Raw genomic sequence first — 25,148 nt, forward strand, 5'->3', positions numbered from 1 at the left:
TAAAGGTTCAGTGTAAGATTTAGGTGAAAGGGATCTATTGGCAGAAATTAAATATAAATACACAATAGTGATGTTTTCACTAGTGTGTAATAATCCTATAAACTATACAAATTTGTTTTCTTTACCGTAGAATGAGCCTTTATATTTAAAAACGTTATATTTACATCAGGGGCTGGTCCTCTCTACGGAGGCCGCCATGTTTTTTTACAGTAGCCCCGACTGGACAAACTTAACATCTTTTGAGTTTTTATGACAACGGAAGTCTACCACAGGTTCTCTCTCACGTTTGGAAGGGGAGGGGGAGGGGAGGGGTGTTCAGCTGCAACATGCAACTTCACCACTAGATGTCACTAAATTCTACACACTGAACCTTTTTCTTTCTCACGTTCTTTTCCCTTTTCAAAATCTGGATTATGAGTTTTCACATTGTGTAGATTTATCTTTACTTGTTTTGTGGCTATTTTGAAATGAAAAATTATCCCCAATAACTGAATTTTCATGCTGTGTGGATCGATAAAGTTTTATCTTATCTTTGTAATGTAAATGAAAAGATTTACAGAAATATGATTTTGGAGCCATTACAATTAATTGTTTCACAATCTAAAATATAGGCTAAAAAAACATAAAATTTGATTATTGAACAGACAAACACACAAACAAATGCAAATGAAACTAAACCTCTTTGGTGGAGGTAAATGGCTCATGTGAACAATGTTAAAACACTGGTATGTTCCTTTAAGTGGTCTTTATGTTAAGTCCCATTACACTCGGTTTAATAGGTCAGCGGCAGGATAGAGGCTTTATCCCACAGATAACGGGACAATTGAGTAATCTGATTTATTCCAAGACCAAAGCGGCCATGGTGAGGTTGAGGATTTAGTAAATTCAAGTGTCATATAAGGATTCCTGTAGGACAAATACAAATCTTCATAACTGAGGTGACACATCAGCAGAGGAAACTCACATCATCTTAAGACCTGTCCTTTCACTTTATTCATGTTGCAACTCTCAAACAGTGAAGGTTACATCACACGGGGACGCTGAGTTTGTGTCCGACAGCTTTAAACTGCTCTTGTGACAACGTGGAAGAAGGAGGCGTTTTCTTTGGAAATGTGCAGGTGCAATGGTTCTGCCCTCTCTATGCCTGCAGCGTCATTTATACTGTATATATATACAATAACAACAATAACTTAATTTACAATATGTACAGGAAACACGGAAAAAGGGAAATCAAAACATGAAAATGAAAACATTCAGGTATGTTCTTCGCAAACATACAGAGAGTGTGACAGATTATCGTGGGAGTGCACAGAGCAAAGGCTTAATCCTTATGATGGTTACATTTAACAATTCACTTTGAACAGCAACCCAAGAGCTGGTAGGGAGTCAGTTACTTGCTCAAGGACACTTGAGCAGAGTGGAAAGGTGCTTGTCCTACTACCTGTTGTTCTCCATCATTGTATATTTCAGCTGCTGCACAAATGGTCCTTATGGCAGTTACCAGCCCCTCGTTGTCATTAGGATGGCTGACAGCAATGATTGTAGGGAACATAAAAAGTGACACATGCATCGGGTTTTTAGAAAAGAGGTCACCACTCTCTGCTACCATCTCTTGAGACATTGTCACAGTGTCCCGCCTGAACACAGCATCACGTGTGGAGTCTGTGGATGAGCTGATATACGGAATGTACACTCACAGAAACGAGGAATACACACGGACAATGTTCTCGGTAGAGTCGCGTCAAAGAAAACGTCAGACAAAAGACAAAAGGCCACAAATCAAATACACGTCATGTATATCTAGAGAAATCTGCACTAAGAAAAAAAACAAACTTTCCTCTGTTTTCTTCTGATGCTGCTGCTACACTGGCTTCACCATCTCTTCATCAGTCCTCACCACACAAATAATAAAATATGAACTTATTCACCCTCTTAATAAAGTTACAACAGAAGACAGGACAATACACCTCAGGGAAAAGAGTCGTCCTGGGCCTGGCACACAAAAGGAACCCTCAATTTGTCAGTGGATTTTGTTTTGTATGTAAAAAGTGGGAAAATCCCACTTTAATACCTCAAACGCCACCACTTCACTTCACTCATGCACGCATGCACACACGGCAACGTCTCCTCCAAAGCAACTCAAGTAGAAGTTGACCTTTCCCATTGGCCCACAATTCAGGGGAGTTAAGGGGATGTACGGTCGAAGGTCCATATCAGCATTGCACAAATAAAACTAGCACTCCAAATCAACACATCACTTTTTTTAGAAAACCAAACACAATCACCACCCACTAGCTACTCTCAAATAAAACACAGCACTATTGATGCAAATCTTTTTTTTTTTTCAGTGTAAAGCAAATTTTTCCTTTTCCTTCGTTATGTCCTGAAGAAATCCTCCTACGGTTTCATAGCTTATACCATCTGTTCGTCAACACTCACACATCTAACACACATCACCTCCGGACAGTAACACTCAACTAAAATTGCACTAAAAGTATGGAAGTAGAAAATCTCTACATGAGCAAAACCCTGTCCAGCAATGTCCACAAACTATTTAGCATGTTCCACTCAAGCTACAGTACTTTAACAGTGCAAAAACATTTAGCCCCCCGATCAGTCGAAAATGTTAGTTATCCAACATCGGGATATTATTTACGGTGTCTTTCTGTCAGCGCTACATTCAAAGTTGATTATACTTGCGAAACTCTGACATTATTGACAGATAAAACATAAAAAGACCAAATACAGAATCCGACACCTAAACTCCTGATGTATACACCTCCAGTTGCATTAATATGATTGTGATCAGGGACGCTAACAGACCAGTTTCAGTCCCTCTTGAATTAAAAGCTTTAACGTGCACGGTGCAGGTTATTCGGGGCCCATTTTCTACCTGTAGCTTTATTATCCTGTTGTTTTATTCAGGGGACTTGGTCTTGAGCGAGTATAGAATCAATAAATTGTCAACACAAGTATTTGTTTTCTTCCAAACCAGCTTAGTAAATCTAAAATCAAACATAAAGCAAAAACAAAACTGCATTTTAAAAAGTCATTTTTTGGCAACTGTTTTGTAAAAGTACCTGTACGTGCTTCCGGTCACCGACTGTAACATCGTCTTATTTACATCCCTTCAACTAGTCACAATTAGATAAAAACAAGACAGAACAAACCGAGCAAAGCGAACAAAGGGTATAAGACAAAGAAACGTGTGATGAGCATGACTCTTTCCTGGACTTCATCAGCAAACGTCCAACATGTAGGTGCACAGCAGAAAGCTGGTCCCTCCCTCCTGCTACTGATCTCATCTACAGATTTGCTTATTGCAAATTTGAAGCACGTAGCCTATATTTACTTCTTACAGCGCTATGTGTTTATATTTAGTTAAGAGCTGTACGTGGATACTTGGCAATAGTTGCTCCTAGATGTGTTTACGCCGAGTGGGAGGAATAAAAAAAAATACCATCCTGAGTGCCATGAGCACAGTCCTCTCACATAGACCAGAGCGCAGACATTCATTTACAGCGCAAGTGCTTCATGTCCAGCACTGAGCCGGGTTTACTGTTGGGGGGAAGTCACTGCCGCTGTCCAAACAGACAAAGCCATTCGAAGAGCTGGAGGCTTTGGTGAAAACAGAAATTTTGTGGAGACTGAAGTATTTGGACAACTGAGATCCATGTCATGTGGGTGGACATTTAGTTCGCTGGTGATGCGCACCGTGCAGAAGCCCGACTCTCAGACACAGAGTCCTGACTGCAAAGCGGTGAGGCGGCGTTCTATGCACTCCTTACCTGCAGACACGAAGAAACAGGGAAAGTGTCAGTGAGCGGTTCAACATAAATCACGTCCATAAAGACATGCAGGTTAGTTGGGTTTTGTGTTGCTGTATCCACTTTAACATCAGAGAAAATGGTGCAGGGATGAATATTTCATGGAAGGTACCCGGAGCGAAGTGGACATGGCCCCTGCTTTGTGTAAGACGAGCCGATGGACATACTTACACTTGCTAACACTGAGGATGTCCTCCTGTTCAGTGAGCAGCAGAGACAAGCCCTCCATTAGCAGCAGAGCTTTGTGGTAGCGCAGGACCGATGCTTCCCCCTGGTGGAACATCTCATCCAGCGCAGCAGCCTGAACCTGGGACGACAACAGGAGCTTGAATTTAGCCTTGATCAGAATAATAATTAGAGAGCACATTCAAGTTGTAACTAGCACTAATTATTAACTGGATGCCCACAGATACAGCGTCTGACTGACTCCTGCTAAGTTTTTCGGAGCTTTACCATCTGCACGGTGTGGCTGAACAGCAGCCGCTCTGCTGTGATGGAGGTGATTTGATCCATTAGACGGTGCTTCCTGGAAAAAAAGCGCTCCAGACGAGTGCTGAGCGTGCGACAGGACGCCACGCTAGACTTGTACAGCTCGTTCAGCCTCCTCACGACTGTGGAAGGACAGAGAATTAAAAACAAATGAATTCAGACACGTGCGACATCTCTCTCTTATCTGAGGAAATGGGTCATACCTTGTTTGACTGTAGCGGATGGGTAGAGTTTGCCCTGCTTCACTCGCTCCATGGCTGTGTGCAAGGCAGTGGACACGAGCTCTGCAGTCTTAAGGTAGAGGACCAGCTGTTCTGCATGACTGCAGACACACACACACACACACACACACACACACACACACACACACACACACACACACACACATTTTAAAATGTAAGATGCGGAACACATCTCTGTCACCAGCTGTCTTTAAAAACAAGAATCGAGACTACTGATCTAAATCTTCCTCTTTCTCTACATTCAAACTCCTCAGTCCACTACTCAGCAGAACACAAACGTCTCAGCCGATTGCATTTCAGTCACTGTGCTTCTGTTTGCTGTGGTGCAACTCTGCATTCAAACACACCTTGAAAGAAAAAAAAACGTTTCGAGTAGACTCGCTTAAAACCTCAATGTAGAATTATCTTTACTAATTTGCTTAGTTACTGTGCAAAGCCAGAAGTATCTTTCCCTTCAGAGGGAATTAACAGTATCACTGCCATCAACGCAAAGACTCCCAGCCTGACTTGAAGTGGCCTCACCTCCACTCTCGGCTCAGCGAGCTTATCTGATCGGCTACCAGGCTCTGCTGCTGAACGAGGCAGGCATGAGCAACCTCCAGCTGCTCCCCCTCCGCCGCGATACCACGGGCCCCAGCCACCTCCATCAGGCAGCGGGCGAAGTCCAGCGTGAAACGCAGGCTTTGCACCGTGTCCGTGTGCTCCTGCTGCACTCCGACAGAGAGAGGAGGAGAGGGAGACAATTTCATGGTAGAATTAGAAACGGAGGAAAACAGATGGGGACTATGTCATTCAGTCTGAAGGCAAGTTTTAAACAGGACGCAGGCATTTTAACTTGAGCTACAGGCACCTGAACTACACCATGCTGTCTTTCATTCTGTTATTCTCTCCACACTCACTTGAGGAACGCTGAACAAACCCCCAGATTGGTGTAAAAAATCATCACTTCATACATGCTTAGAATAAAAAGTGATGACTCCTTTATCTCTACTTTCCAGAGCTGTGAGTGAAACCTGCTCCTCACCTCCATCAGCGTCTCCTCAGGCAGCTCCGGGGCCTCAAAGGTTACGGGGCCTCCCATGTTGGCTGTGATGGGATCAGTGAAACTGTAGCGAGGACTGGAAGGAGCCTCGAAGCCGTCCAGATAGGTGCCTGTCTGAGGATACCGGCTCGTGAAGGAGCCTGCGGGGCTGACTGATATGAATGAGCCTGCAGGAGTCAGAAAAAGAGAAGTGTGAAATCATTTCATATCAAGTGCCATAAATTTTCATTGCTCTTGAATAAACAGGTAAATCACCGTGTGGACCACAGCTATAGCTGCATTAAAATTAATGATCAAGCCACTAAGTTAGTTTTTATTTCCATAAATACTTTAAGTGACAATTACCAATTGGAAAATTGTGTGTTAGGAAAAGCAGTAATTTGGGTTATTGCTCCCTGAGTGGAACTAAATCTCTCCACAGTTTGGCCTCATTTAAATCTTGGGTCAGCTGAAAATCAACCCTGGATGCTTTTCACAATCACTTTAATTAAGTTTTCAAATCATGGAAATTGAAAACAGCAGCTTCCCAGTGCTCCGTGTTGTAAGACATGTGGAGCATAATATTAAAGTTGCTGCGGATGTGTGGTTTGATTCCCACTTGCATTAAAACAAATAACTTGTGTGCATGTGCTACCTGAGTATTTCCTCTGTCTGGAGGTTTGAGGTGGGGTGCTGCTGCTGGGAGGAGAGCCCACAGTGAAAACCACCTGTGCGGGGCTAATGGATCCAGGTGCAAGGCCTACCCCACCACCGGGGGGCACTAGAGGAGAGAGAAAAGGAATTAATAAAAAGTAAAGGTAATATATCATGAGCCTCATCTGAGAGTTATAGTTTTTCAGAATTATTATAAGTGTGTAAAAGTTATTTGTTTCTAATAATCAGACTGAGCCACTCAAAAAGAAAAATCTCACTGCATACAAACCCTGTAAATCAACTAGAGTCGCCCACCTGTTATTTCTATGGCTTTTTCAGGGGTCAGGTTCTCCGCGCTGCCTCGTTCACCCCCAGGTCCGCATGGTCCAAACGCAGCCAACAGCAGCATGTCAGTCAGACGACTGGCACTCTGAGACCTGCACCGAAAACATGGGGAGGCAATGGAGAACATAGGAGAAAATAAACTGAAAAAATAATAAAATAAAAAAATTAGACCAACATCCTTGTTAAATATGTATTATAACTATTTATTAAGCTATTTATTTCCTCCCATGCTTTAGGATTTCTAATCCCTGCCTTGAAATAAAACAGATCTGCAGGTTCTATGATAAATTGTGACTTATTTATGCTAGAAATGCTATATAACAAATCAGAACAGGAAATTAGATTAAAACACAATTCAAACCCAGCAATGTATGGGATTAGAAAGATGATAAATTTCCAGCTCTAAAATAGAAAACCATAATAAAATGTGTCTTGTATCTGTAGGTGAACAAAAGCAAAAACAACAAACTAACCTCCCAAAGCTCTTGGGGTCATCGGTCAGTCTGTGGATGACCTGTGTCTGGGCTTGTTGTCCTGGGTCTCTGGGCTCCGACGGGGCAGTCCTGCTGCCCGGAGAGCCGAAGACCAAACCCTGCTGCGTGAGGAAGGTCACGAGGTTCGGGGAGCTGGGAGGCCTGGGGAATTCGAACGGAGGGATGACCTGAGGAGAGACAGTTGAAACACATCAGAGGTCGGATTCGGCTGCTTGATGTGTTCTTCTTGTGCTGTGTATCTCAACAGAGCCGACTGACCCTTGAGGGGGAGCCGAGGATGGTGGGAAGGGGGCTGCGCTGCATCAGCTCGCTCAGTCTGGGGGACGAGTGCAAGGGGCGGACGGTCATCAGGCCCGACGAGGGGCCGACCACCGGGTCCGAGTGCTGCTTCCTGATCTTCTGCCTGGCGCCACCAGTGACACACTCAGAAAGACAGGGGGCACTGTGGAGCCGAGTTCCCAGTCCTGCCCTCTGCGGGTGCTGATGAGAAGTCGGCCGGGGCTCCGCGTGCTGAGGAGCTGCAACGGAAGGGGGGGCAGAAGGAGGTCAGGATGTATAGATATATATTTTCTTTGTCCTTTAGATAGAAGGTGGTGTTGCAGAAAAAATTAAATGTCAGACAACAAGATAACAACAAATCTACAAAGAGATGGCAGAGACGGACAAGTCCTGCCTGACTCTCCCACTGCCCTGCTGGCATGCATGTCCGACAGCTGAGGAACTGTGTGAAGCACAGAGGAGATGACAGGGTGTCTGTGTGTGTGGGCGGTTCGTCTTCTCAACCAATAACTTTCAAAACTACAGACCAAAATCTTTTAATTCCTCGTTTTATCCAATAAACACTTCCAAACCTGAATATATCTGATTCAAACCCTCAGATATGAGAAGCTTAAAGGATTAATCGATGCAAGTTTTCATCAAGTAATCCAGCTGGTTCCCAACTTGCTCATCAGGACCCAAAGATGTCCCAAAATAAATCTGCAGGGTCAAAAGCTGATTCAAGAACCAAGAAAGAAAGAAAAAAGTAAAAGACTTGGGTCCATTTTTCTTTCTGACTTTTATGTTTTTATCTCTTTTTGTGAGAGACTGAATTCTTTTACCCTTCCAAGCCTCTAAAAACACTTCAAATTAAAGTGTCCCTGCTGAATTACACAGTAGAAGTCCACAACCCATAACGAGTGGTCACAAGTAGACACAGGGGTAATGCTGAACTAATCAATTGGAGGACTCATTGATTCAACACAGCTCCGTTACAATAGAACCAACAAACAAAATGCTCACTGGAACTTTGTATTCAATACACAGGCCTAGATAAAGTTTGGGGGAAAACTGTGACCTGCATCTGCGAAAGTGAACACTATCCTCTGAGCTACCTTGAGGCGAGAGCTGGAAAGTTCGACCGCCTCCCACCGAGAGTCTGCGGGTCGTGGTAACTGTCGCCTGCACGTGTGGTGGCGAAGGTCCGATCCGAGCGAAGCCCAACGAGCTTCCACTGCTGCAGCGACGCACCGGAGTCGACAACCTGAGGACGTCACGTTCATGAGCATTCATTCATTCAGTTCATCTGCATTTTGCAAGAGAAGAACGTGTGTGTGTGTGTGTGTGTGTGTGTGTGTGTGTGTGTGTGTGTGTGTGTGTGTGTGTGTGTGTGTGTGTGTGTGTGTGTGGATACAGACCGTGGTGAGCCATCCTGTTTAGTAGAATGCAGATTCTGCTCCATGCGCTGGTAGTTCTGGACCTGAGTGGGGACTGGGATAGGCGATGACTTACTGTGGTTTCCATAGTTACTTCCCAAGAACTCGCTGGGCCTGCCAGTAACAGTGAGAGGGACAGAGTGTGCCAAGGGAAACTGTCAGACAAGATGAGACACTGTGTGTGTGTGTGTGTGTGTGTGTGTGTGTGTGTGTGTGTGTGTGTGTGTGTGTGTGTGTGTGTGTGTTTCAATGTGGAGGAGTAAGTGTAACAGTACAGCAGAAATGTTTTCAACTTTCAGTATTTGTATAATGTACATTTATGCAGATCTAACATTGATCACCGTGGTTATCATCAAAATAATTAAAATAATTAAAAAACACATAGCATAATAATTTACCTTCACATCTTTTTGATAATTATCAATATTTCTATTTAATATTTTCTTTCAGCTTTAGTCGACTCATTAGCATAAAATGAGTGTCAGAGAATTTCAAGTATTCCTTTCTACCACATGTGTTAGTTTCTAAACCTGCATGACCAGAAATGTCGACTTTCAGCTACGTGCTGTTACCTGACAGGACTTGGAGAGCCGCTGTGGGAGGGCGAGTGTGGGGGTGTTTTGACTTGACTGCACAGACCAGCAGAGGCAAGAAGAGAGCTGATTACAGAGGGGAAAAGAAACAGGAGACACACCGTGACACATTTGTTAAGGTGCAACGATTTAATTAATGAATATCAATAATATTCACAGTATTCTGTTATAATGTAAAATTGATGAAAAATACAGGTGATGGCCAATCCCACTTACCCACTGTTCATCAGGCTGTCCTGCAGCACTTTACTCTCACATGTCAGCTCAGCGGCTGGAAAACCAGAAGAAAAACAAATCAAAGAGGAGTCAAAAGTATTATTTCATTCGTATTGTACAATCTGTTAAATGAATAAGAAACATTCTGAACAAAGTCTGAAAAGAATAAGGTTATAACTGCAAACCGCGCATCAGTACTCCACAACAAAGAGCTTATGAAACGCTGTAAATGCCACGTAAAGCCAGTCTATAAAAAAATATATAGACTCAAACTTCAAAAACTTCATCCAGTGGAGCTGGAGCCAAAGCTGGGACTGTAAACAGCTGTGTTTGACATTTAGGTGGAGATTTCATGAAAAACAGTTTTCTTACTGGGGAAGTGAGCCGGCACCATGACAAAGTCATCCGTGTCACAGGAGGAGGAGTTCTTGCTGCTGCCGCCCCCCCCAGACGAGTCCTTGAGGAGAAAACCAGCGGCCTCCTGGGTAGGGGAGGCCAGAGCTTTGGCCCGCAAATGCTGGACCTCAGCAAGAGACTGCTGCAGGGACGGAGAGATTGGAAAGAAGCAGATAAACAAAGAAGCACAGAGTGAGAGGAGGACAAACAGGCATTGACTGCACATAAAGAACAGAACTATAAATACTCAGGTACAGACAGAGAAACTACAGAGAGGCTGGGGATACAACAATAAACACAAACCGGTGGTGAAGCGAGATGAGAGGTGGAGGAGCTGCTACAGGAGCTGGCTGACGCAGAGCTTGGGAAACAGGTCATGGTCACAGTCGGAGTTGCTGTGACAGAAAAAATGCAGACAACATATTTGTTAGAGAACTCGAGGAAACAAAGGTGAGAGAAACTGAACGTAAGCAGAACGTTTGTTTACAGGACCAGTCTCCAGGTCACTTACCATGACACTGTATGTGTTGCTAACTAAAATACACTAGGTTTTTATCAGGTTCATCACTATATGGGTGTACAATGGAATATAATGCAATTAGTGTATCAAGTGGATGAAAAATGTAATCTTGATATAATTTCAAGAATGTATTATTTTGTGTTACATTCTATTTTGGAAGAGCTGGTAAGTTTTGCACTTTTGCACAAATATGGAATGTTTTTGATCCAAATCAGAGCCAATTTTAAATTTTCTCTAACTAGCGAGTGTTGTTCCAGGTTTTCCGTTGATTTCTAAGGGAATAATTCATGGCTTTTGAAGGATGACATGTTTTGATGACTGTTTACTGAGGATTGTTTATATTCACAAAAATATAATCAATCCTGAACTCGTGTTTTAGTGAGAATTATCCCAACCAGGTTCTGTTAGGAATCATATAATTTATTCCCACTTACTCTTTTTTACTGACGAGCTGGCCTCCAGGAAAGGATGACTGAAAAACTCATCTACAAGCAACACAAGAGGAAATGTAATGAGCAGAATCTTGTGGAAAAGGAGAATTGATGTAACCATGAGCACAAGATGCAAATACCATGATTTCTGTTGCAGACAATACGCAGACACACACACACACATGCACAGTTCTTCTCTGTGGGTGATATTTCATAATCTAACACTTCTTCATTGAATGGAAACGTCACATTCACAGGAATATTTCTCACGTCTCTTGCCTGGGTAACTAGATCACTATCTACAAATACATATCCTGAACCCATTTATGGCAGAATATACAATTCAGGTTATCAGTGAAAACTCACTGCACCACACAGTTCTACGCATTTTACTCCTACACCTCTCATTGTAATGTTCACTCACCAAAGTCCATGCGGTCCTTGTGGTTGCGCTGCAGCAGACAGAGCAGCAGCTGCCTCAGATGACTGGACGTCTCTCTGGGGATGCTGCGAACAAATAACACCGGAATTATTGTTTGCTGCTGTGCAGAAAAAAAAAGAGAATGTCAAGGGAATCTGTAAAGGTCACAAAATACGACAGAAACCTGTTGTTATTGATAAGGAAACACATTTAGCTGCAGTGAATTTAATCGTTTAGTAATATGTATTCCAACTGTTTTTAAACAGACAATTAAATTAAATAATGATTTGATAATGATTTGTTCCACCTATTTGTGTGTCTGTCCACATTCCTCAACACAGGACTCTCAGGCAGGCTTTCAATAAGAATCTTAAACCTTTGCAGAGCCTGTGCTTTAGAAAGAGTGGGTGGGGGTGATTTGTTGGAGGCTCATCATCTTCGACAACGTTGTAAACTAACTGCTGTTCAGCTGTTGGAACAGCCCAGCTGGTAGCATCTTTCTAGAAGGTGAGATTTGCAAACTGCACGTCGGGTGTTAGCTCTAAAAATCAGATTTTCATAGTACTGTAGTGACGCATTCTCAAAGATAGTGATTTTGGCCAGAACTTCACTTTTCATTGTTTATTTTACTCTGTAGACAGATCATAGGAAATGGGCTAATTTCTGATGAGCAAAAACACGGTTTAGTTCAGTGTTTTCAGGAAGTCTACTGAATAAAAATATAACCATGTTGTCATGTCAGTGTAACTCTAACTTACTTTGGGCTGAGACTCTTGTTCTTCTCATAAAACAGCCGCAGGTCCTGAGGACTGCTGGCCTACAGATGACAGAGGACAGAGACATAACAATACTAATAATGATGAGCTCTACTTATGTCACATTCTCTGGTTACTTCACAAAAGCATAAAAACAATAATAAACAACTGAAATAATTCAATATAAAGTTCAAACAGAGATTAAAGCCACTTTATAAAATATATTTTGGACATGTTTCGCCTTTGATGAGGGGACATCACAAGAGAGAATGTGACCGTGTGCATGTACAGACATAGCAGTAGCACGGTGTCATCCTATAGTCACATGCATTTTATAATCAGTGTGTCGCCATCGCACAGATTCCACAGAGCGTGTTTAAAAATGCCTGTTAATGAGGCAAGGAAAGGAAGCTTCTGAAATGCTGCTGAGCTGGTTAAGATATGTTTAGATGAGATAAGTTTCCAAAAAGTTTCATCTTTCATGGGGGACAAACTGCCTGGTGTTCAGGTTGCTGCTCATCTCTCACATGATCTGAAGAGAGGAGACAGCTCGTGTGTTTACTCGAAACCAACAGACTGAGGTGACGTCTCTCGACAAGGATGAGAACAATGTGAAAGGAACAGTCAGGAAGGTTTTGTACACAGCTAATAACTGACTTCATAAAATCAGAGTCAGTCTATGCTACATGGAGGAAGATGAAGAATGCATACAACTGATGAATTTGACGTGTTTACCTGAAAAGGAGCCTTTCCTGTCAGGCACTGAAACACTATGGTCCCTATACTCCACAAGTCCGCCTTGGCATCATAGTGTTGGGACATAATGACCTCAGGAGCCTGGTGAGGTAAAAACATGAACATTTAATGAGGTGATGGAGTTTTCAGAATTAATGCTGGAGGACAAAGCTGCATTACTCCTTTGTAATGCTGGACTCTTTTAAAGATGGGTTTCAATTACCACGGAAAAATTGAAAGAACTAGAGCTCTGCTGTTTAATACTAAGAATACTAAGATAAAAATTAAAATCTCAGAAATGACAAAACATCCTTTATTTTTGAACTAAAAATACAGAAACCTTCCCAGCCCAGAATGGACCCTGTTAACCTTTCCTATGAATGAACACACAGAAGCCATGAAATCTGAATTTGCTCGGGTTGATCAACCAACTGAAACTTGAATATATAAAAAACAACACGTGCTTACCATGTACATAGGAGAGCCACAGAGCGTAGCCGCCATCATGTTAGTCTGAAGGTACCTGGCGAAACCAAAGTCCGCTGCAGAGAGAGGGAGGGAGGGAGGGAGGGAGGGAGGGAGGGAGGAAGTGGAGGATAAAGAACAAGCAGAGGCAAAAGATGGATGAGTTAAGATTTGGTGCAAGAAGCAAATGCAGCTGAATCTTCATCCAGACAAGGCTCTGATCCCGAGGACTGAAACAAAATGATTAAATAAGAGAAACAAATTGAAAAGTCCTTTGAAAGAAAAACTGCAGATGGCTGCTAAACAAGAGAAAGAGCTCATAGTGCTCTGAAAAAGTCATTTTTGTCGGATTGGTCTATTTGTTTTCAACTAGAATGGCACCAGGTCCAGCATAAACCTCCGCCAAGGCTGAACTGTCTCCTTAAATTCAATCAAACATCAAGATCCATGAATTATTCCCTGAGAAACTGGTGAAAATATATATTAAAATAACACAATGTCAAAGAAAGCAACAAAAAAAACCCATTTCTGTTCCCTTTGTTCAGATCTGCACCACAATGTAATGGGACACTTTCTTGACCCGTGTGCAAAACTTCCACCAAGTTTCATGGTAATCTGTTCAGTCCATTTTACATAATCCTGCTAAACCAACAAACCAACAGGGCTGAAAACAAACCCTCCCTGGTGGAGGTAAAAATAGAAAAGACCTTTCCTAAGAAAAACTGAGCTCATGATAGTGCTCAGAAAAAGTAGTTTTTTCCTGCTACAGGATCTCAGCTAAATGGTCGGTTTGTTTTCAAAACCAATAAAAACTATTTGTCATATTATTCTAGCAGCCTGAGATGAATATTATCTCCATATCTTCTATTTTATTGCGTGATTACTGGTGCCAATGAAGCATCATCACTCTGGACCCACTTGACTCTTATGGCTTAGTAAAATATCCACAGCTCTTTAGTAGAGCTTCTCTGATGTGTAGCTCCGTTTTTATAGGAATCGTAATCACACTCAGGACATATGAATATATATACACTCAGAGACAAAGGTTACCTAACGTCCTGAAGCACCAGCATGCTGCCTATTAAAAAAGTCAACAAATCTATATTAGTAATCCCCTGCTTCACTGTCGATGTGCATGTGTATACCTGCATCTGTGTAAGTGCAATGTGTGTGTGTGTGTGTGTGTGTGTGTGTGTGTGTGTGTGTGTTTTTTTCCTGCAGGATTATAACACTCTGTTGTGACTGAGCCCGACACCAGCCTCAGACTTCAGTCCCGCTGGGCCACCGACTCTCTCCAGAGGAAAAAAAAAAGAATTAACAGGCTTAAGGATTAGCCGAGTTCCCAAACATCCGACACACACCGACACACACACACGCTGTACTTGCACATGACACTTATCATCATGGTGATTACCTGCTGTTAAACAAACGTCATATTTGTGGGTCAAATCGACACATACCTCATGTATCTGTGAATGGGTTTTCTCCCTATTGGTATTTTTCCATTGGTGTGCTGCGTTAGAGCCAGACTACCAACACCGCCGGAGGGAAATGTAAAAATTCTCGGCATCATCTAATAAATTTCCTCTAACAAGATTAGTCTTCTAATCTTAGTGGAATCAATTGCCTTGGGATAAAAAAATCCTTATTAGGTCCTCTTGCAATAAAACTGCTGTTACGAGCTTTATTGCGCTTTAGGGATATCCATACGGAGCCCCTCGGAAATTCAATTAGCGTTTGCTCACGTAGAGGCTCCTGGTGCTTTCCCATTAAATCCCAACGTACACCCACATACTGTCTTCTCACATCGGGAGTGTAGAAATATTTTATTTCTTACCGTCTTTACACATTTGAACCATTTTAATCATCAGATTCTATGGATTTAAGGCGAAGATAAGTTAAGATAATGTCAAATAGCCGCACTTATTTACCTGTTTCTTTGGTGTATATGTCGATTATTGACTCACTCTCGATGACCATTGACCTTTTATCCATCTATGTAGTTTTCTTTTTACTGGTTTTTCTTCCATATGCAGTTTCTTCCACAAAGGTCATAATAAAATAAAGTTGCCAATCATTTTCACCCTGTAGCACTTTGTGACAACCCCAGTGTGTTAAAAGGCAACAACAGAAACAGATGTTATGCGATACAATGCACATCAACATACATTATGATGAGAGATGTTTGCATGTTCAAGCTCCTCCCACCACCACACCTACCAATCTTGATGCAGGTGTTGTTGGAGTGCGACTTGCGTCCCTGTGGGTACGAGAGCAGAATGTTCTGGGGTTTGAGGTCCCGGTGGATTATTCCCTTGGACTGCAGGACCCTCATGGCCCCTGCAATTTGCTGCAGGAAAACCCGGATGGTATCCTCACTCAGGGTGCCTTTGGCTGCAGAGGAAACATAAATCAAATGTCTCAAAGGACACTATTTTCCTACCAAATCTTCAGCTCACATTGCAGATCACCTCATTTTACCTCTAAACGTATCTGTTGAAATATTTGTGTACTTGATGACATCGGCCCACTGTGGCCTTCTGCTCCTCGTCTCCTTTCCCCTCCAATCACCTCCCTCATCTCACAGTGGTGCCACACGGAGCTCCTCCCTTTCTCTTGAATTACTTTCTGACTCCACCTCGCTCCTCACAGAGTTTTAAAAGCCAGGTTCAGCCAGGAGAACCGTTAGTTTACTGACCACAGTGGGAAGTGAATCCAAAACCACTTGTAAAAAAATGTTTCTTAGCCAGAGCAGCGATGACTGTTATCGGAATAGGAGCTTTATTTAGAGTGTGGGCGGGTACCTGACAGGGCAACGTTAGCAGGTCTGAGAACACGAGTGTAACGACTATTCAGAGTCCAGTGATTTATGAGATGTGGTAAACCTGGGATAAACTGTTTGTTGACTCATTGGAAAGAGGTGTTGTCTCACATACTGTGTGTATGATGAATCAAGACAGGAGAAAACACTGGAGGGAAGTTTCTCTGTGAGTTTTATTGCACAGTATGTCAAAGTCTATTTTAAGCCTCAGGTACTTAAAGTTCCCGTAGCTGTTTCTGAAACTTCAAATCTGTTTCTGTCGTCAGGACTGCAGATAAAAAAGCTGCTTCCTGCGGTCGGGCTGGAAAAGACAGAGTAGTGATGTGGCTGCCTTTCAGTCTATACTTTACTTTATATACTTTTTAAATTGTTTTGGAAGTGGAAGAGAGCTTGGACTAGTTGTTTCATGCATTTTTTTATATTTAATCTCTAAATATTAAGCCACTTCTCCAGTGGTAAAAACCCCACTAACATCTGTCTTTTGTCTGCAATGTTAACGGGTAGAATCGGAAATTCACTCAAGAAGCTTCACATCACTGAGGCTCACTCCTCTCTGGTCTGTAAATCATAATAAACAACTGCCATGCCAATATGGATCTTATAGCTTCTATGGTTCCCTCCCTATAAAAACACTCACAGAGAGTAATATTTCAAACCTGTTCACCCTGTTTGCATGAAAACATTTATGATCTTGCTTTTCACACAGCGGAGAGATGCCTTGTCATCAAGTAACAAACATGATATTTCACCATCGGTTCAATGTCTTTTTCTACTGAACGTGGATGAATTGCTGCACTTACAGTGTAAGTAGTCTGCAAGGTCCCCCCCATTGCAGTACTGGGATTGGAAAGAGAGGGAGAGAAGAAGGGAGGGGAAATGAAGCAGACAGAAAGGAATCACGTTAGAAAACACAAGTAATAACGACCCCTGATGAGTAAACACAGGAAATACGTTTTTGACGTCACCCGGTCTCTGAGGGGAGCAGAGAGGCGGAGGAGAAACTTGACGACTGTGTTACAGATTTATAACCTTGCTCTGATTCCCAGCATCATTGTTGTGACAGGTTTGTCTCTGAAAGGCTGCATCACGAGTCATTTCCTTCTCTAAGATGCAGAGATAAACTCAGACAGTGAAGATGGCAATAAACCGTATGAGTTGGAGAAATGCATCTGCTGTTTCTTTGTATAATTTTCAGCCAATTTAAAATATTGAGTGACATTAAAAGAACACGTGACAACATGTCAATATTATGTCTTTGCAGATGTAAATGTTCTTCAAACAGACACAGTATTTACCAAGTGAAAGCCAGTTTCACTGGCGTCACGTGACGTTCACTTGCTGTTTATTTTGCTTTTATAACTTTAGAATGTGGAGCCATCCATGGAGAATAAAAAAAATAAAGAACTTTTCCACCTACAAAGACATTCCAAACCATTTTCACATTTCCAAGCAGAACATGTATTCATTGAGAATGTGAACACTGCATCTTGAGATCTGACGATGCCTTTGGCCATTGCTGAATGTCGCCTGGCTTTATACATCCGTGGCTGCTTGCCAACAACAATGTTGTCAATTGCTGCATGCTCACATACTGTATATATATATCTGAGAGTCGTGTCTGAGCAGCGTGAGTCAGTCTCAGCTGTAAATCATCACGTTTCACCCCATTTTATAGCATCAAATAACTAATTAAAACTGTAATGAAAACACGAACACCTGAACAAACATCAGTGTGATAAGAACTATCTGAAAGGACTAGTTTGGTCCATGTCCCTTCCACTAACATGGAGGAAGCAGGATTTATCACCTATACTGCAGCCAGTAAAAGTGGCTTCACTTTAAGGAGCCATCATGTCGTCCATCTTTACATAAATGATCAATATGTAAGTATTATTGCATTTGAGCAGGCTAGAAAGAAAATGTGCAGGAAATAAACCATAAAGTTCCTCAAACTTTAGTTAGGAGATTTGTTTAAAAGTATAATTTTTTAACTCTGGCTCTTCACCAGTGAAATGTGGCCAAGCTGAAGAGAATAAACCTGCAGCAATTGAATGGCTGACTGACGGTCGTTTACCCCCCCCCCTTGATGCCTGAGGACACAGCTAATTATAGCCCAGGCCCTGTCACAGCTGCCTGCAAAGGCTGACAATACAGCTGCTCGGCAAACAAAGACCAACATCACAGCGAGCTTACCTCCATCACCAGGTACACAGAGCTGGCAGTTTCCTAAAGAGAGAAAAGAAAAGAGGGGGGGATGTAAACAAACACATGTCAGCGACAGACAAAGAAAGGAACAGGGAGGCTGATCCCGTCCGGGGAAACTAAGCTGGTGGTTTGGAGGAATAAGCAACAGTCTAAAGGGTCGCAGAGAAAAGGAGGATTAAGGAGAGAGAGAGAGATTGGAAAGGAAGAAACACAAGTGAAGCTGCTAGTCGGATTAGAATTCTAAATTCGTAAAATTGAAACGTTGCCAAAATTATATCAAAATCAATTATGAGACACAAATATATATATATATATACACACATATGAAGTGGCCTCGAATCTTTTTTATTTTAATTTCCTGTTTTCTCTAATTAGAAATAACTCATTCCAAAGTAAAAATACCAATAAGCATCAAAATAAATGTCACGGTACATTTTTTTTTAAAGTTGAAGGATTGATTTTTGCTCCTGAGTCACGGTTGTGGTTTTAAACTCGGCAGAGAATGACAAACACTTTACAAATCTGAGGCAGATCAATTATTTGTGTTATACCTCCTCACAGTACTGGCACAGTGCAAATATCGATTTGTATATTTGTCTTTTGTTATATTACTATTGATGGCGATTATGTTAAGTAGTTATTAATAATGAATAATTAGCTCTATCCCAGACTCAAAGTGAGGCCTGTTGTTTGCTTCGGATCTTGTGTTCGTTTGCTGACTTTACTGAGAAATGGGACAACAACAACAACACAGAGTTCTACATTCGGGCTGAGCCAAAAACAATTAGGGAATCGGAGCAGTTGGCTCGGCTGTCAACAGCATTATCAACACAATGGGTGAATCAGGGAGCGAGAGAGAGAGAGAGGTGCTCAACTGTAATGTTAACTCGTAAAAACGACCACAACGACAGCAAAAAAGTGAAAGGGCGTGAATTTACAGCACTGAGGTATAAGCAACTCGTAAAACATCTGTTATTTACTTTCTCTTTTACGATCCTCGCTAACCGACTGAGGCACGAGGTCTGGAAAACAAACAGCGGGGCCTCCCTCTTATCACATGGCCACAGATGACTGACGCTCTGACCTCATCTCTTGTTGGATCCACCAGCCGGAGGCCAGAGCGTCTCTGGCGTTTCAGCTGAGTCAGGCCTTCTTCCAGTTGGTTGTCCTGTCTGTTTTTAATGCAGATGGACAGCGACCAGGTGTCTGGTTCCTCCACGGGCCGTCTCCCTGCACCATGACTTGCAATAAAATACTAAGTTCGGTGCCATGGTGGGCGAATGCAAATGCAAATGACCCAACCTCTCTTCAGTACTTCTGAGTCACTTTGTGTGAGACAATCAGGGGAAATTTGAAAAGTAAAAGCAAAGTTTTAGCATTTCTCTGGTGTCCACTGCTTGTTTTGGATTCAGTCTCCTCCTGACCTAGTTAGATCGCTGAGTGGTAGGATCCCCCCCCTCCTCTGGACGTCTACACTCTTTACTGCTGGGAGACGACAAACCTGTAATCAGACACCAGTTCAATCCACAAATGCCCAGAGAAGTGACACTGTGACTGGGTATGAAGATTAGAGAGAGGAGTATGTTGGGGTTGTGCTTGAGCAAAGACATGATTGCAAAGATACTGAAGAGGAGCTCTAAGGCAAAGCAGTTAATTCCCTATTTTCCACCAATTCAACAATGTATAATTAGTCACGACTTTACTGTTCGTCTCTGTGCCTGGTGACTAAGCCCTCTGACGCTAACGATAAGAATAGATGATGAAACATAAACTTGAATCAATATAACAAATCTCGGAAACCTACATTATCTGCTCTCCCCCAGACTTAAGATGCAGATTTCAAATATGAGATTTCATACAGGATAAAAGAAAATTCAATAGCCCAGAAATATTTTAAAAACCAACAGAGTGAGACCAGAAAAAATTCTGTTAAAGTATGATAAAGAAATACTGATGCAGTTGGATTGTGTTTATGTTGCTGCAACACATGAAACAAAGACATTTGTTTCCGAGCAAGTTTCTCTGAACCTCGATGAGCACAACCTGCTTGTTACGTGGTTTTTGACGAGAAGGCAGAGTCGTGGATTACAAAGACAAAAGAGGCACCTGGTGAGTTAAGACAGGTATTTATGTGGGGGCTGTGCTATCTTTACAATCAGGAAGGGGTGCCTCAGTGCGACTGGTAACTAGGATACAAGCAACAACATCGCTGGGATTGTGGATTCAGTTTGTATTTTGTTGGGTTTGCACCTAATCACCTGATCTGAACCCTGAGCACCTGCCTTGTTCCTCGAAAAGAGGAGTAAACACTTGAGAAGAAACGCCCGAGGGAAGCGAAAGAGGAAGACACTACACTTCCCTGAAAAGCCCTCATCAAGGAGAGTGGCAGGGACAGGCCATGCAACTGCAGACAGGATGTAAACACGGGGGGGGAGATGATGATGATGATGACAGATTTCAACCTGACACAAAGTCTGAGGTACTCGCTGAAACTTTAACGAGGATTCGCTGTAAACGCAGACAACCGAGAGGAAACGTGCTCGAGCAGGAAGAAAGAGAGAAATGCAGGAAAAGCCTCATTTACACGAGTAAAAACAAAACTATTCAAGCTGCGTGAGACAGAAGTGGGTCACATCCAGCAAAACCATCTGCTCCACTCTGAGAGCTCGCTGAGGAAACTGGGACAATAAAAGGCGCCATGATTATACGTGTAAACAGACTGTCTGTTCAAACGGACATAACTTAGACGCTTTTTTGGGTGTCGAGTGTGTCCTTACATACCTGAAAGTCCAGTAACGCCACAATGTTTTCATGTTTCAGCTCCTGCAGGAAGGACAAGCAAAGCCATTGTTGCATTGTTGCATCATTGCATGTGCATGTTTGACTTTAACAGAGACGTTCAGCAGCCATTCAGGCTCCCGTGTTGTTCCTGGGACATTTACTCTCACGATGAAATCTCCTTGTTCCGAGGAGATAAACATGCCGAGATAATCACTGCTCATATTTCACTCTAACATCTGGCGGCTCTCCAGGGCTGGATACTGAAACGTTAAATGCAACGACAAAATATGGCGCTGAAGCAGCTAAATAAAGTAATAAACACTTTATAACACTTGGAGATATCACAGTGACCTGAAACATCAGTCACTCTGAGGTTTAACTCTGCTCGAGGACACACACTATTGTTTTATTTTGCCCTGGATACTATTCTCAGTATCTATTTAGTATTTGTTTTATAACAACTTGAAACCAGGGAACTTACCTTGAGTATTTTGATCTCTTTCCCCAGCAGGGTCTGGGATTTGGCCAGGTTCTTCTTGTTTATGCATTTTACTGCCACCTCCCAGTCGTGTTTCTAGAAGCACACGATACATGAAAATCATCGTTTTTGCACAGTAACACTTTGTCTCTGCTTTAGTGAATGAAAACCTGATACCCGGGTAGAAACGTCCGCAGCTATTCAACGTGTCTGAATCGTTTATTGATAAAAAACAACAATGGATTCTACCACAGTAGGATATATGAAGTATAAAACTAAAGCACATATTTGCTGACTGATATTGATTGTTGGTCTCTATACGCTTCTCTTCTTAATGAAATGTGGTTCTCGCTGAAATCAGACAGGAGGTCTAGGTATAAAAAGGCAGCTTTGCAGCATGTTTACTTTAATATTTCCAACAATCAATGTCCTTTAAGCACATTTAACTGTATTATAAGTTGTAAGTATTGCAATATCTGTCATCCTCTCATCTAGATGCAATATATCTTCAATGCAAATTTCCAGATTGAGGCACCAGAGCAGCTGCAGGCCTGTGTTTCCTCTCTCTCAGAAGATGTGATACGTGATGATATCAGCGTGTAATCAAATGACCATGAACTGTATATTCTTTATCTACAAGTGTGGATACATGTTTCTACATGATCTCTGCTGGCCCCAGCCTCAGGCTTTCTGGAAACAATACATGTCTGCTGGCCTATATTTACATTTTGTCCACGCTCATGGACGCGCATCATGTGCATTATACGCCTCTTGAGAAGTAAAGACTCTTTACAAAGTGACAATCCTGCAGAAAACATGTATTTAAAGAGGGAATTGCAGTATTTTGAGCCTTTAGCTCTTGTTTTTCTGAGCATCCTGTCTGGGCTGCCAGGCCTCTTAAGGCCGTACGATGAAAACAAACAACAGACCGGGGGAAGTGAAAGGCGATGCACCACGAACAATGAACACAAATCACTTCCACCACCTTTAATCTGCTGGAGGTTTACATGTGTGTGTGTGTGTGTGTTATGGGATGAATATGAGATATTAATGGAGGATAGAGGCTGAACACTGACCTCTCGGTGTCTCCCTTTAAAGACGACAGCGAATGCGCCATGTCCGATCAGGTCCTTGCGACTGAACTCGAATTTCCCCACCGTCTCCATGTCGAGTCTTCTTCTCTAAGAGCTGCGGGAGGAACCAGGAGGCCTCGGGTCAGCTGCTCTCTGCGGGCTGAGGAGTGGGCAGCGGCGGCTGCAGCAGCAGGGATGGTCGGCCCCTCTCTCACTGGCCACGGGCATCGAACCTTCCTCTCCTCTCATGGTCCCGCACATTACGCGCTGGAGCTTGGGGCGCCTACCGAGGCCCGGCGCTCGCCTCCATCGGGGGACAGAAGCAAGTCGACGCGGAGTTAACGAACTTAAAAAAAGCAGGGAAATGTGTTTATTAAAAAGATGGAGTCGCTCGCCCGCTGCAGCTGTCGGTGACGCGCGCCACCTTAACAGAGCTGCGGTTTGTTTACATCCAGGAGCTGCGCGTCCCCGCGGCCCGACGCGTCCGAGCTGCGACACCAGCGCAGGAAGTCCAGTCGGGACGAGACGTGAACCGCGTTTAGGGACTAACCGCGGCTGTGAATACGATCCGTGGTCTCAGCGAAATGTCACAGGATCGATTCCCCCCCCGAAGACACAGACGGTGTCCTGCCTCCGACGCACAGCGCATGCGCAGCTCGGTTACAGCTGGAGGTGTGACGTCAGCCGTGCAGGGCCCTCAGTCACGAAATAAATAATCATAATAATCATCATAATAGTAATAATAATAATAGCACATTTCAAAACAACGTTACAAAGGGCTTTACAAAGTCAAAACAATATCAAATATAACAGGACAGAGGCAAATAAAACAGTCAATGATACTAGATTAAAAACAAATAAGACCCCAATCAATAATAATAAAAATAATAAACCTATTTGTTTGTATAGCAGCTTTTATACAAGAAATGCAGCTCAACGTGCGTTACATACAATATGGATACAAATAAAAACATGGTAAAATGGAATTCATATGAAAGAACAGATTTTAAGTAATGTATGAACATGTTAAACATTTGGAATAAAAAAAAAATATAGGGTTAGGGTTCTGTCTTATGTTAAATGCATAAAGACAGAAAAGAAAGAAAGTGGTAAAAATTATAAAAGCACAGGAGCCCAGGCGAGTGTAAGATGCAGTTAAAGGCTGAAGTAAAGAGAAATGTTTGAAGTTTTCTTTTAAAGACGTTTACTGAACTAGCTTCTCTGATGTCTAGCAGCAGTTTGTTCCACATCTTTGGAGAGTAGTTTATAAAAGCTCAGCAAGATAAAACAGTTTGATCCAAGAAAGAAAGAAAGAAATCTCAAACACATGCATACAGACGTATAAGAACAAAAGCTAAATACCTCAAAATGTGATATAAAAGGTGTAAAACATATAATAGTTCAAAAGGCATTGTATATTTCATCTATATACTTAATCTCTATGGGTTTATTTTATGTAGGCCTGTGTGGAATATAATTATATCAATCTTTTCTGTTAAAATGAGAGGAAGTACTACCTTACTCCCCTGACTGAAGTTGAAATGGTTACCTCACAGTCATTCTTGATAAACTCGCCACTAGATGGAGTGATGGGTATTCATGATCCTCATTATCATCCCCACAGTCCTCATCATGGGCTCTGGAGGGGACGTGAACAGAGCAAAACATATCTATCTGCTTTGTATAAAAGTGCCATTTTGGACCATAAGCTTTTATTTTTATGACCCTCACCCCTGGGTAGAATAAAGAGGATGAGGGGGAAGTGGGTGGTAAAGTAAATGCACTGCATCTTTGGACACAGTTGAGTTAAAATCCATAAAAATGTAAGATTATGGGATAGAAACTAAGAGAGGTGGAGATAATGAGAAAGAATGTCAGTCAAACCTGGAGAGAAACATGTGGAGCAGTTGCAAATGGAAAAACATCAATAAAATGGACAGCAACAACAATGGAGGGAAGACAGTGAGACCTTGAGGGCCTTCATTAGAACATAGTGGCCGACACTTTTACATTATGCATGACATTTATCTGGATTGTTGCAGCAACCTTGATTTTTCTCTGTGTCCAGAGGATGAGGGCAGACAACACTGAGTGGTGATGGAGAGATGGAAGAAGAAAGGAGGAGGAGGAGGAAGGAAGAGATGTACAGGGTCCACATGGAAAATGATGACATACATATAATCTGTTCACAACCATCCAATCACAGCCTTTAATTCTACTTCTCACGCACTAATTTCCATATATTTCTCCGTAAGTCGCTCCTGATTGAAATGCAATGAAGGAAACACTAAAAAGAAAAAGATTAACCTTTCTCTTTTCTATTTGTGTACTATATAGTTGTGTGTACTATTTCTACTCTGAGAGTAAAATATGAAGTCTTGTCTTTTTACTTCATTTCTATCTTTTCCGTCCTCCTCTATATTGACCAGAGACACGTTGGCCTACTTAGGATTTCTTTTCCCCACCAGGCCCAGCAGCTTTATCTTTTCCTT

The 25,148-nt window shown here is 42.4% G+C and overlaps 1 protein-coding gene across 2 annotated transcripts; it reads right to left on the bottom strand.

Annotated features, from left to right (window-relative positions):
- Positions 1 to 965: 965 nt before the first annotated feature.
- ulk1b (unc-51 like autophagy activating kinase 1) lies at positions 966 to 23,311 on the bottom strand. Of its 2 annotated transcripts, none has more exons than XM_047344409.1 (27): positions 22,660 to 23,311; positions 21,587 to 21,679; positions 21,106 to 21,147; positions 18,313 to 18,345; positions 16,920 to 16,956; positions 15,519 to 15,692; positions 13,302 to 13,375; positions 12,834 to 12,935; positions 12,102 to 12,160; positions 11,347 to 11,429; positions 10,926 to 10,976; positions 10,275 to 10,366; positions 9,948 to 10,110; positions 9,576 to 9,630; positions 9,339 to 9,425; positions 8,749 to 8,880; positions 8,446 to 8,594; positions 7,331 to 7,590; positions 7,052 to 7,239; positions 6,549 to 6,670; positions 6,235 to 6,360; positions 5,583 to 5,767; positions 5,081 to 5,265; positions 4,520 to 4,638; positions 4,281 to 4,438; positions 3,999 to 4,134; positions 966 to 3,788 (listed from the first exon to the last, which is right to left on the bottom strand). In XM_047344409.1, the coding sequence occupies exons 1-27, from the start codon at positions 22,747 to 22,749 to the stop codon at positions 3,733 to 3,735; spliced, it is 3,051 nt and encodes a 1,016-aa protein (XP_047200365.1). In that variant the 5' UTR covers positions 22,750 to 23,311; the 3' UTR covers positions 966 to 3,732. The 2 variants fall into 2 exon arrangements, with proteins under 2 accessions (XP_047200365.1, XP_035040243.2); XM_035184352.2 differs by having other exon boundaries at positions 9,948 to 10,113.
- Between the last annotated feature and the right edge of the window lie 1,837 nt (positions 23,312 to 25,148).

The sequence above is a fragment of the Hippoglossus stenolepis genome, chromosome 18 (genome assembly GCF_022539355.2).
Source record: "Hippoglossus stenolepis isolate QCI-W04-F060 chromosome 18, HSTE1.2, whole genome shotgun sequence".
Classification (NCBI taxonomy): Eukaryota; Metazoa; Chordata; class Actinopteri; order Pleuronectiformes; family Pleuronectidae; genus Hippoglossus; species Hippoglossus stenolepis.